Below are 14332 nucleotides of genomic sequence, written 5' to 3' on the forward strand. Positions count from 1 at the left end.
GTGACGAATCCTTTATTGATCAATCACAACTTTCATACGATTCTTGCGTACCCGAACGATGTCGTATTAGCGGCCCTTTTCAGAGCAACATCCAACACCGCCAAAGTATGACTGTCCTCATATAGGGTACTATGACGACCTCAAGTCAAAGGATTAATCCCACTACCGAACGTTAGAGATTAGCCACTGACACTCAGATAGTTATCCATGTGGAATCTCTCGACGGGTCTCCAATGTTTTGTTCTACAACAAAACATCCACATGTTCATTTAAGTGTCACCACACTTTAGCTCGTGAGATCAGCTACTTACTTCACGAGTAAGAAATGCCACACGTGATGGTCTAACTGTATTAACGATATCCGTATCTCGTTATTACTTACGACCATGGTTTATTCAAGATCCAATTATATGTAATTTGTATCTCACAATCACAACTCCTTGTGATTAACAGATTACCTAAAAATTGGGTCTTCGGATTCTATTATTTAATATTATTTATCACAAAATCAATTTAAATAAATAATAGATCTCGCCAAAATCAAATGCATTAAATATATTAAAAGCGTTTACAACCTAAATCGATTGGATCTAGGGCATAACACTTACAATTAATTGCAACGTTGAGTCCTTCTGCTCCATAGAAGAGACTGCGCGTTCGAGTGGATTCTTGGGTGAATCTGGGTGTTCGGTGTTGAACAAAAGGGTTCTTGGATCTGAGCCTTCGATTGATTAAACTTTTGATCTCCAGTTGTTAGTGTCCTTAGAATATTGTATAGACCTGGTAGATTTGTTGTAATCTCATATCATTTTTGTATATCACCTTCCTTTCAATTCCCATAAACAGATTTCAACTGGGGCTCCCTTCTACGCATAAATGGCGGATTCACTCGCAGGGGATGCTACAGGAGTAGCTTTTGATCTTTTAATGAAAGCTGTATTAGACGTAGCCATGAGGGTAGCCAGTTTCAGGTCCGAACTCGACCACTTGATAACGACTCTGATTTCAATCAAGCCATTTGTCGAGGACATAGAGAAGCTGAACGGAGTGCTAAACTACCGACAAGAAGGAGCAGAGACGCTCAATAATCGGTTTGAACAAGGCGAAAAGCTCATTCGGGAGTGCTTGAAAATCAAGCGGTGGAATCCAATCCAGAAGTATTTGTACGCGAAGAAACTGAAAGAATTTGAAAGCTCGTTGTTGTGGTATTTTCAGATAGATGTACATGTTGAGTTGGCTAGAGATGGCAAAAATATTTCCGCTGGAGTAAATTTTCTTCAGGAGAAAATGGATAAAGTAATTTCTATTCAAAATAATGATAGTGGGTTTTCAGGTACTACTCTCCCATCCTAGATAAGACTGTAATTAGTTTGTAAATATGAATAAAAACAACTTCCCTTACATTGTGGTTTGATTAACAAAAAAATGGGTTTTCAGGTTGGTGTGGTGTTCCGGGAGTTCCGGATTTTGTGGTTGGATTAGACGTGCAGCTTCAGGAACTGAAGGCGATGCTTCTAAAGGATGAAGTGCCAATTGTTGTGCTTTCGGGTCCTTGTGGCTCTGGAAAGACTACACTGGCGAAATTGCTCTGTAATGATGATGAAATTAAAGGTAATCTATGAGTTTAATATTGATGACCTTGATTTTTGTTACTTTTTCTTTTTTCTAATTGGCATTTTTTCTAGTACTTGCAATCTGCGTAATGGAAAAGAGTCGTCTATTAAGGGGTTGGTGATTCTTGTGAAGTGCTCTTTAAACTTTACGAGAACAAGAAATCACAAGAAGATTGTTTGAACTTTGATCAAGAACCAAAACGAACTAGTCCTATGTTAATCTTTAGGGCATCTCCTACCCATATTCCACTGCACCAAATTTTTGGTATAATCCATCTCCAACCCATTGCACCATTTTGCACCAAAATGGCTAAGTACCTTTTTCCCCCTTTTTTCCATTTTACACTAAATTTTCGTTAAGGGTATTTGTGTCCATTTTTTTATACAACAAATTTTAATTTCTAATTTTATTGTATTATTATTTTATTATGGTTGTTGTTGTACAACATTTAATTAATTTATTAATGAATTCAGACCTTGTTTGAGCCCCATTTTGGTAGAAAAATGTATTTTTGAATAGTATATTGATGAGAAATGTATGGTTAAAAAATAAGGAAAAATTTTGAATTTACGTGTAATATTATTTTATTGAAGAATGTATTTTTTTCAAAAATGGGGCTCAAACAAGGGCCAATATTTTTGTTAATTAAACATAATTATTTAATTAGTAATTTATGTAGTAATAAATAAATAAATAATTTTTGAGATAAATAAATTGTTAAGAATGATAAAAATGTAGAAAATGATTTCATTCGGCACAACTTTTAATGTAATAGATTGAAGATTGCAAGTTTGGTGCAAGATTTGATGCAAATTTGTGCAAAATTTAATTCAAATTTTGGTGTAGGGTTGGAGATGGCCTTAGAGTATTATTTCTTGTTCTTTGTTTTCATCTTCTTTTATTGAACTTGATGTAGGATGTTATGGAATAGTTATAGGAGAAGGGGTAAGGAAAGAGAAGAAGAGAAATGAGAGCCAAAGAGAGGAGGTACAGAAAGGAGAGAAATCGGGAGAAAATATTAATTTATTTTCATTATCAAAAGCTGTTTGAATTACATCACATAAGATCCATGTATATATGGTTTAAACTAGTCCTAATTAAAGTAGAAAAATACTATAAAATCAATATCAATTATGTTTCCTAAAATAAGCTTCAAATTGGAAATTAAATTAAATAATATATCTTTTAATATTCTATCATGTTTCCTGGGCTGAGAAATCGGGTCCGACAAGATAGGTTCCAATTTCTTAACCAATGAGGGGCGATCTTTCTTTTTGGCCAAATAATGAAACCAACTATGTGAATAATTGAATTTGAAACTCAGTCATAAGCATTTGATTTGACCAAGGGTAGCCACCCTGATAGGAAAACAATTCTTCTATAGTAAAAACAAAATTTTCATGTAAGTGTAGTGGTCAGTCAAATAAATTAAGTTCAAGTGAGTGATCCTTACATATTTTGGAAATCATACCAAAGAAATAGCATAAAAATCTTCATGAAAGCACGTGTGGCTTAAATTCTGAGCAAAATGCTAACTCGTGTACTTTGAAACTTGGCATGAAAGTGAATAAAGGACGAAGCTAAAAGAACATAATAGTACTTAGTAGGTAACAATTGAATATAAATAGGAAAAAGTGTGTGAACAAAAAACGACTTTGAAAAATGTAGCAATCAGGGAAGTATCACACAGTGGAGATAAAGCCATATCAAAATCAAAATGCAGAATTGATGTTCATCAGGAAATCCAAACAAGCCAAGCCACCAATTTTAAACTACCACAGTGAAGGAGTTTGAAGCTCCAAATTTTCTTGCAACCTATATTCACAAAAAAATAAAAAATAAAAATCCCCAAATAATTTTTAAGAAGAGGTAATAGAACCAATTTGCAGAAAATTCAAATTTCAAACTCCAGTTCCAAAATAATAATGATATCTAGCATGAGTCTGTATGACTACAATTTATAAATTCAATTAAATGAGTCATGTGACTTTACATTTAAGCCCTTATTTGAGCCACATTATTTTCATAAGAACGCATTTTTGAATAATGTATGGGTGAAAATTATGTGTTAAAAAAATAAGGAAAAGTTTTGGACTTGTGTGTAATATTATTTTATTGAAAAATGTGTGGTTGAAATAATCTCATCACTGTTTAAGAATGTAAGAATGTGGCTTAAACAGAGCCCATAAATCTATTATTGTAACTGTCACCTAGATTCGTGTTCAACATCAAATAAATAGCATTATTCAATCTATAAACTCCAAATCGTCTATTGCGAAAGATTTTGCACACTTGTGGTAGGCGTGTGAGGATGTCGGCAACCGAGTGGGAACTAAAGCTGGAAAAACAGCAAAAGGTTGAATGATGTGTGAATTGTTGGTTGAGAAAGATAAGTTATGGATGGTGGCAGGGGTGATAATGAGCACGGGATCAGCTATGTGGTTCTTTCTACTGTTAGGGCCAATAGTAGTTTATGATGGTATGGCAAAAGCTTCTTGTCATCGATCAGAGCTGGTGACTTTCTACTGTTAGGGCCAATAGTAGTTTATGATGGTATGTCAAAAGCTTCTTGTCATCGATCAGAGCTGGTGACTGGGTCTTGGTTAGCGGGTATAGGATGGCGTTGGATCCAAATTTGAAGAAGAGGGTGATGGCGGCTTGATATAAGTTGCCAACATCAAAGTGGTAGCCGGTGGCGGACATAAGTAGGGGTGTGAGAGTTACAAGGTTTATTGTGCTGGGGTAGCTGGTTGCGTGTGATGGGCTTGGATAATGCACTTCGTAGACTTTTGTGTGACAAAGGGTATGGGTGCGGGTATGGGTTCGGATTTGTATACATGGTTTGTGGGTTTGAGGGATTATTTATGATGAAAATTACACCCACACATAACTTCTAATTTTCCAATTCAAAAATCAAGTTTAACATTTCTTTATTAAAAAATGAGATTATAATTCAAATTTTTAATATTAATAATAATATTATAAAATTAAATTAATCTACATAGGCATTTTACCTCACCCCATCCCATCCACCCCCAACAAATTTCATTCTCAAATTGTAATCATTTTCCTCTCTCTCTTCTATGTATCATCCCCTTTCTCTCTTTTCTTTCTTCATCACATGTGGAAGACCACTGTAGCATATGATGCTCAGACTCTTCAAAATAGTCAGATCATCCATGTCCTACACGACACGACATGGGTATGGCTATGGGATGGGATATGTGTCAGATCCTCCAAATTTCAATCGGACACTTAGTCCTTTTTGCTTTTTCTTCTTTCTTCTTCCTTCCTTCGTTCTTTTTTTTTATTTTTTCCTATTTTCCATTACTTTTCCTTCTCTTCTTTCCTGTTTTCACTCTCCATAAACCTAGCATCAACATCGAGAGGGTGAAGAAAGACGATGGCGCTAGGTTTTCCCTTCTTTTTCTTCTTTTTTCTTTCCATTTTCTTCTTTATTTTCCTTCTTTCTCTCCCTGTAATGGTGGTTTGAGGGTTTCATTTGTATAAAATAAAAATGGATTCCATATAGTGCTAGTTAGTACTCTAGTACATCCAAATTGCAATCAATCCCTCATTTTCTATTTTATATAACATTTAGTAATTCCCATAGTTGTAAACTAAACCCCAATATTATATTTTATTCGTCTTAACCCCTTATTCAATACTCAATTCCTTCTTTGTTAATAATTTATTTTGGTCTATTCAAAATGACATTTTGGATTAGTAAAATAATTGAAGTTTGAAAGAAATACCCACGTACCCTATCCAAAACTTAGACTCTTTTTAACCATGTCCCCGTATTCTACATTTTGAAAAAAAATAAAATATCTGACACTAAGATACTTACCCGTACTGGAATCCAAGCATCATAGACTATAGCGGCTCAATGTAAGTGTCGCGCATAGCATCGTGCACAGCGAAGATGACGTCGTTGCGCAGCGGTAATGAAATTTTTGTTGGGTTGGTTTATTTCTTAATCGATACGATCTGATATGCTGCTTAGCTGGAGTTTTGGTGTGGTTTTTGTTGGTAGTTTGCAAATGGTGATGGTAAGATGGTGGAGTTATAGGCAGTGGTGGTACTCATGATTGTGGTGAGGTGATGGTGGTATTGACGACCACGGTATAGGTGGTGGTGAAGCTAAGGTGGTGCAGTGTTCAGCTAGTGCTTGTTGGAGTGGGGGTGATGGATAGTGTTTATGACCAATTATTTGGCTGATTATGAGGAATAAATAATATGCTATCAATAATATAGATAATTTGTGACCAATAATAATATGTAACCTAAAAAGGTGAGATTGCGACTAAATTTAGAATCGTGACTCACAATTTGTTAAGTTGTGATCAATTAATTTGATGATTTTTGATTGTGAAATAAGTTGTGATAGAAAAAAAAATTGTGATTTGTGATCCAGAAATAATACAATACATGACTTATTAATTTGATAAATTGTAACTTATGCAATTTGTAGTTTGTGATCGAAAACTAACACTTGGCCAATTAATTTGATTATTGGAATCAATAAATAAGTTGTGACCTATAAAATTTTTGATTTGTGAATGTGATGTTCTATGATTGTAAGTAGTACGTAACTATGATCACAAACTGTATAATATTTTGCTCTTAATATATTTAATTAATAAAATATTTTTAGTCAACTATTTAATTAATAAAATTTAATTATGACCTTATTTTTAAAATTTTAAAACAAATTTCTTGATTTCGAAATTGTATCTTTCAAACAGTATCATGTATCATTCCCTTATTTTGAGATAGGTCTGTTATGTTTGTTTTGTGGGCTATATATTGTTAATGGGCTACAGGGCTTGAGTTAAGTTGGGGTTCCGTTACTGGAGTGTGAGCTGGGGAATTGGGTTTGCATGAGGGCTGGAGTGTATATAAGTTGTGGGCCCAATTTGATTGTTAGGCTTGTGTATATATGGTCAGGATTACAGTGGGCTGGGAATTGGTATCGAGTGTATGGGGAGTGGCTTATGGAATACATGGGCTAAGGTTTAATTGGGCTGGAATATTGGAAAGGATAGGTCAAGCTAGTAATGTCACTTCGGCTTGTTGGCTTGGACAATAGTGACTTGGCTCGAAACAAGTCGAAACTGGCTCAATAGAGTTGAGCCTCATTTTTGGACATCGGCACGAATTTGAGCCGGCTCGTGTTTTGAAATGCAGGTATCTATGCCTACGTTAAGCAGTTGTAGCTGTCTTTACTTTAATTAAATAAATTATTAAAATTTAGAATTTTAATAAAAAATTTAGTAAAAATCAACATATAATTTTAATTTTATATTTTTTTAGATTTTATAATATTTTTATCCATGCATTTTATTAGATTTTATTAAATTTACTAATAATTAATATTTATTTATACCGAACAAGGGACTTAATATAGACCGACGTTTAAAAGGTTAAAATGAATAACTTGATATGTCTAATATTAGAACAAACGATTGGATTTCAAGATTGCACATAATTATTTGTTAAAAAAAAAAATTTTTAATCTCAAGACTTTAAGAAAAAAGCATGTACCCTAGCAAAAACATGTACCCTAGCTGAGTCTTAATTTTGCGGCCGTGCCAACTTAGGCCAAATAAGCCCAAACTATTTTTTACATGAGCTGGCTCTGCTCAACTTGTTTACATTCCTAGGCCAAGCAGCATCGAAAGGTTAGCTGCAATTGAAGTCTTGATCTTTTTTTATACAATGAATTAAGTAGAAGGAAAAAAAAAAAAAAAAAAAAAGACTTTCTACGCTGTTTCTCGATTTTATTTTATTTTTTACTATTGAAAAACTATCTGTAAAAATTGAAGCAGAAAAAAGAACTTTGCGTTGCTGCTACCCTCTTTGTATTTAGTTTGGGTTACAGCAAAGAGGGATTGTATATTTTGGATTAATGGGTTTGGTTATGGTTTTGAAAGTAAGGGTTTGTTGGTGGTTGGAGAGGTGGATACAGATGGTTGAGAAATGAAGATCTGACCTGTTGGTCAAGAAAAATGGGATTTGAGATCTAATATCAGTAGCAATTATAGGAGAAGGGAAAAGAAAAAAGGGAAGAGAATAAGAGAAGAGAGGGACAAAGGGAAAAGAAGAGGGATGGAGGATGAGAGAAATTGGAAGAGAATATTAATTTATTTCATTATCAAACTTTAATTATGTTTGTTAAAATAAGCTTCAACATAAAAACTAAATTAAATAATATTTCTAATATTCCATCACAACTATTGTTGCTCATCTTTGAATCACCCATTGTAAACATACTCATGATTGTCGCTCTAATGTATAACGAAGAATCTTATGCCTCAAACGTTGGTAATAATATCCTCTATGATCTTGTATCTTGATTATCTCATGTTTTTCATAGGGAAATATGGGAATAATATCTTCTTTCAGATAGTCTCAAGATCACCTAATCTCCAGCTAATGGTTCAAAAAGTAATTCAGAGTAAGAAAAACCAGCAGGTGCCTATCTCTGAAAATGATGAAGATGCAATATACCAACTAAAACAGTTTTTCCTGCGGCAAATAGGACCATCTCCCATGCTATTAGTCCTGGACGATATGTGGTCAGGATCGGAGTCACTCATTGAGCATTTCCTTCTTCCAATACATGGATACAAAATTTTGGTTACATCAAGATTTGTGTTTCCACGATTTCAATGGACTTATAAATTGAATATGTTGAATTATCAAGATGCAATGACTCTATTTCGTCATTATGCCTTTAGAGATGGGGTCTGTACGGTGCAAAAACATCTTGTAGGAGAGGTAAAAGCATGCTCTACTAAAATACATCTTTAGAACAGTTTACGAGTAACATCAATATTGAACTTAGTTCATTTTTCTGTGTGTGGCACATTTTTCTCTCATGTTATTATAGCTTTTTGACTCTACCCGAAACATTAAACTACACCAAGAGCGACAACTTTTCTTGTCAAAACTCATTTGGTTAGGTTTAGATGTTAAAATTTTATGAATGGATTATTGAGAAATTTATTCACCGTACTCTAAACCTTAGCTGATGTTGCTTGAGGAATCATATGGCAGGTGGTCAGAAGTTGCTCAGGATCTCCATTGGCCCTCACAGTTGTTGGCAAGTCACTCTATAGGCAGCCTGAGGACAATTGGATTCGTACAGTTCAAAATTGGTCCCAAGGGCAATCCATTTACGACACCAACATGGTTTTGCTTAGTCGTCTCAAAACTAGCTTAGATGCCTTGGATGGAATGGCAGTCCTCAAGAATTGTTTCTTGGATCTATGTTCATTTCCTGAAGATCAAAGGATCCATGCTGCAGCTCTTATGGATATGTGGGCGGAGCTGTACAACCTTGACGAAAGTGGCATGTACACCCTTGCCTATCTCAAGGAACTCTTAAATAGAAATCTGGTTGATCTTACTCTTGTCAGGTTTGTACCTTTCTTTTCATTTTTAAAGGATTATGCTACACTTGAAGAAGTATGCTCATCTGCACATATGATTTTCGTGAAAACAAGCAAAAAGTGAACATATTTATGCAAAGGTGGAAGTCACACTTGTTGAGCACGAATGAGAGAGTTAAGCAAAACAATTGGTTTCTAGAGATGAAGACAATCTGAGACAACTGGAAAGTGGAGTAGAATTATCCATGTTAATACAAAACAAGTGAAATGCAAGAAACATGTATACTAAACTTTGATAATGTGGCTACAAGCTTGCTACATAACTTTTAAGTAGTTTATTTGATAATCCTTTGCCCTCAACGCGTCCCTTTTGAGTGTAGAAAAAGGAAAAATGTCGGAGGAAAATAGAGGTTTACTAACTTGAATTGGCTGAGGCTTTTAGGAAGGACGAAATTATTAGGAAGAAGTAAGTGAACAAGAATGAAACTTGTATTTTCAACTTCAAACTTTGCACAATTGGCTTGTTACAAAATAGGACTTCTAGAAGGCGATCGATTCAACAGATATGCAGCACAATTAACAGCTTCAGCCCAAAGTTCTTTGGGCAACTCTTACTTTTGAGCATGCAGCAGGCTATGTTAAGAATGAATCACCAGAAAAAATAGATTCTAGTTTCTTTCTTTCAACTACCCCATTTTGTTGTGGAGTGTATAGAACCGTCAATGGCCGATGAAATCCGTTCTTCTCACAATATTTCTCAAACTCTTTAGAGGTAAATTCTCCTCCATTCGATCTCATAGCTTTTATGCTATAGCCATTTTCTTTTTCAACAAGAGCTTTAAACTTCTGAAAGGTTCTAAAAACTTTCGATTTTTGTTTGAGAAAATAGGCCCAAGTCTTTCTATGAAAATCATCAATAAAAAGAACAAAGTATTGCTCTTACTGAGAGAGCTTGGATTAACTGGCCCACAAACATCCGAGTGTATGAGTTCTAGCCGCTTCTTAGCTCTTATAGATGCTTCTATTGGAAAAGTTTTCCTTAAATACTTTTGAAGTAAGCATCTTCACATAATTGATCCACATGATTTATTAGAGGCAAACATTTCACTATCTTTTTCTTACTCAACAACTTTAAGCCTTTTCTTTCACTGAGATCTTGGATTTATTTCCAAAGGTAATGTTGCCACTTACTGATTCATTGAGCTCCATGAAATGTTTTTTCTTCCATATGGTTGCTTGCTCCCGTATCCAATTACCAAATGTTCTTTTATCCGCTTTCTTCACCTTTGTAAGCCAACGTAGTGCAGAATCCACTTCACTTTCCCGACTTGCATAATTGGCTTTCTCCTCAACGTTTTTAGTAACATTTCTACATTCTGAAGCATAATGACGTAGGTTTTGGCAATTGTAACATTTAACTTGAGATATGTCATACCTTGACCTTTCATTTTGCCTCATACCTATTCCTCTTCCACGACCTCTAGTGGAAAATGAGCTTTGTCTTCTTTCCTCCTTGTAGAATGCACTTCTTCCTTGATCTTGGTCTCATCCTCTTCCTCTTCCTCTTCCTCTTTGGCTTCTTCTATTGCCTAACTTTTCGTCACCCTCATTCAAAGTGAGTTTTGTTCGAAGAGCTTGCTCTAATGGCTTTTCTTCTACCTTCTTCTTTAGCCTTTCCTCATGGGCTTGTAAAAATCTCATGAGTTGATCGACACTCACTTTCTCAACTCTTTTGTGAGAGTTTGGCAGATCTCCCATGCTTTCTTACTCGTAATAGCTCAAGCTACTTTCTCGAACATGCCTTCATCCTTCAAACTATCCCTTTGTACTTGGGATATAGTGAAATCGTCTTGTGGCTCCTTGTAGCCTGCCTCTACGATTTCCTATGCATCTTACGACCCGAGCAACACCTTCATCCTTATGTTCCAATTGTCGTAGTTATCTTTGTTGAGTTGGGGGATTTGAAAATGAATCATCCTACTTGCCATTTTTCTCAAAAATCTCAGGGCTCTGATACCAATTTGTTGGAGCAAAATAGAGGTTTACTAACTTGGATTGGCTAAGGCTTTTAGCAAGGACGAAACTATTAGGAAGAAGTAAGTGAACAAAAATGAAACTTGTATTTCTCAACTTCAAAACTCACACACTTGGCTTATTACAAAATGGAAGGACTCCACCCCTTTATATAGGACTTACATGAAATATCTAGACCATACATTTTTCTAGAGACTCCTATTTACATTAGACTTTTTTTACCACATATTTGGACAAGACGTTTTCCTAGAATACTCTAGATAGAGTTTATAAAATCGCATAATCTTCTTAACACATTACCACATTTATCACATCTTTTACTTAGATAGTTACATAGATTTTTCTAGACAATGTTTTAATTGAATTCAGCCTATGAGTAAAATCCTTAGGTCCATATTATTTAGTCCAAAAATCAAGTTTACTTCTGAATAAAAAATACAGAAGCAAAGTTATCACAAAACTAGAGGATTTAGCGTTCAGTGAATTTGCTTCTTGGTAAAGATGAATAAAAAATATATAAATTATCCAGCAGAGTTCCAGTGTTTCAGTGATATTGTGCTATGTTTAATAAGTTTTGCCGATAATATAATGATGTTACTGCCTTGTTCATATTGTCAGATTGAATTTTTATTTGTTTTCTTTTGCTTCCTTTTTTGCCCTATGGAACATTGCGAAAGGTCAGGTTTTTAAGCAGAATTAGATAAGAAAGTTTTCTTAGAATTTCCAATCTACAGCAATTACAGTTCCTTACATAAATACCATTGTCTTTGAATATGTCCAAATGCAAATCATTGTACAGGCAGTTATTGGACACCACTTATAATCTAGGTTCATTTAACAAAATTGTTTCAATTAACTTATCTCATTTTCCTCTGCAGAAAAGATGATCAGGATGACACTGACTACTGCAAAGAGCATTTTGTAATGCAACTTCGTCTTCTGAGGGATATGACTATCCACCAAAGTAAACAAGGTTCCATAGAAAAGAGAGAGAGACTCATTGTGAAAATCAATGGGAATGCCCTTCCCGAGTGGCTAACCGATCAAAAACAGCAACACATCAATGCCCACATTTTATCTATCACCACAGGTTCATAATCTTTTTTACTCTCCCTTTCTAGTTATAGATATCTAATGTCGTTACCCTCTTTTTTACAGATAATGCATTCTGCTCAAACTGGTCTAAAGTGAAAATACCTGATGTTAAGGTTTTAATACTGAACTTTCAAGTCAAAATCTATACAATACCAGAATTTATGGAGAGAATGAGTTACCTGACAGTTCTGTTAGTGACGAATTATGGTTTTACCCAAGCATACCTAGAAAACTTTCCATTGCCTAGTCAGTTAACCAATCTAAAGAGACTTAGGTTGGAGAATATTTCCATCCACTCTATTGCTACTTCCATTCTGCGGCTAAAAAATTTGCAGAAAATATCCATGACCATGTGTGAGATAGGGAAGGCATTCGAAGAATGCACAATTTCGATGTCCAATACATGGCCAAATCTCAACGAGATAAATATTGTATATTGTGACAACTTAATTGAAATACCAGCATGGGTTTGTGGCCTTATCCATCTTAAGAAGATCAAGTTGAGATACTCTCATGAGTTGGTTACTCTTCCAGCAGAATTGGGAAATCTGACAAATTTAGAAGAGCTGAGTCTTCAGTCTTGTACGCAACTTCTAGAGTTGCCGGAATCAATTTCTGGGCTTAGGAAATTGAGGTTCCTTGATCTGTCGGACTGTGTGGAAATAGACCACTTGCCAGAACGGTTAGGCGACTTATGTGGGCTGCGAAGAATATGCATGATGGGTTGCACTGCTTTATCTGAGCTGCCGACTTCAGTAAAGGATCTTGTGCAGTTAGAACGTGTGATATGTGATGATGAAACAACATACTTATGGAATTCCTGCAAGGATTATCTGGATAAGTTGGAGATTGTTGTTGTAAAAGAAGATATAAACCTTAACTGGTTTCATCAGTGACCTGCTTGAAAATCTTTGTTAGCACAACAGGAGATCTCAAGCTAAACAACGAGTCTCACACCGCCCTCAGGGCTAAGGAAAGGTAAATTACCTCCCTTGAAAACTTTTGAGCAGCAGTCTACGATTCTACTTTATAGTGCAATTGATAATTGATTACCTTAAATCTGTATTATTGAAGATATTGTAGGATGAGATTGGAAATGGTAAATAGTTATTTTATCAATAAAGTGATGAGTTTTATAAACAAAATGGTAATCTTGAAGACGTTGAAGTAATCTGAACCATAAGCCTTGTATCTCTGTATTTGTCCACAAATTGGTGCAATGGAACCCTTCGTAAAGGTGTGAAGTTATCACCCCAAAAAAATAAATCTATATGGTAGGAGGAGAGTTGAGAGTTACACCAAGTTCCTTGATAAAGCTCTCCACATGTAGAATAATAGTACGATACTTGGCCACGGTGGAGGATCGAGCTATTGTTGAATTATCCAAACAAAGTAATGGCTAATGAAATTTCATGAACATTTAGTGACTAGTTATATGAAAATTTCGTAAAATTCTAGGATTACGTAGTGGAAATCTGCATCAATTTCCCAACATGATTTAAATTGAAAACCATAAAAAAGGTCGGGGATCATGTACGTCCCTGTCACAATTACCCGATGAATCTCCGCCTCCATTTAGGATGGACAACTCAGAGCAGGACATTACGCTAACCCTAGCGACAATATCATAATAATTTCCAAATATTATGATAACACATGATTATATACAAATGCATATCATTTGGAATTGTTTTATTAATATTTTTATTAGGAAAATCATGATAAACATTGTCATCATCAACCTAATAAAGTTTGAATTTGATTATACTGGTATGCCAATAAGCTCAATTTCACAATTTTGATTATCCAAGAGTTAAAAATACTGGTAACTCTTGGTGCAAAACCGTGTGTATATTAACTGGTTGGCCTAAACATGGTAAAAATATTTTAGTTCCTTGGAGGTCTAGTTGAATAATTTTATAGGTAAAATGAGTTCTAATTAAGTTTTTTATTTGCTCATGATATTCACTAATTGCTATTAATTTTTTCAACTATAATTCTTGGTCGAATATTTACTTGAAACATCGATGTTTTTGTAACTAAGCATGTTTGATGTACATAATTGAAAGATACTACAATAAGATTTTGTTAATGATATGATTTTTATTGCCAACACGAGTAGCTGACTAGCTTCTCGCAAAAAAAATCAACCAAAGATGGATTGGATGAGTGGTTTTGCTTTGAATTTGTGA

General features: G+C 34.8%; 1 protein-coding gene across 1 annotated transcript; it reads left to right on the top strand.

Annotated features, from left to right (window-relative positions):
- Positions 1-615: 615 nt before the first annotated feature.
- Positions 616-13285, top strand: LOC111385466 (probable disease resistance protein At5g66900). Its single transcript, XM_023009855.1, has 6 exons — positions 616-1333; positions 1438-1611; positions 7994-8397; positions 8677-9038; positions 11924-12135; positions 12204-13285. The coding sequence occupies exons 1-6, from the start codon at positions 877-879 to the stop codon at positions 13034-13036; spliced, it is 2442 nt and encodes an 813-aa protein (XP_022865623.1). The 5' UTR covers positions 616-876; the 3' UTR covers positions 13037-13285.
- Positions 13286-14332: the final 1047 nt, after the last annotated feature.

The sequence above is a fragment of the Olea europaea genome, unplaced genomic scaffold (genome assembly GCF_002742605.1).
Source record: "Olea europaea var. sylvestris unplaced genomic scaffold, O_europaea_v1 scaffold317, whole genome shotgun sequence".
Lineage (NCBI taxonomy): Eukaryota > Viridiplantae > Streptophyta > Magnoliopsida > Lamiales > Oleaceae > Olea > Olea europaea.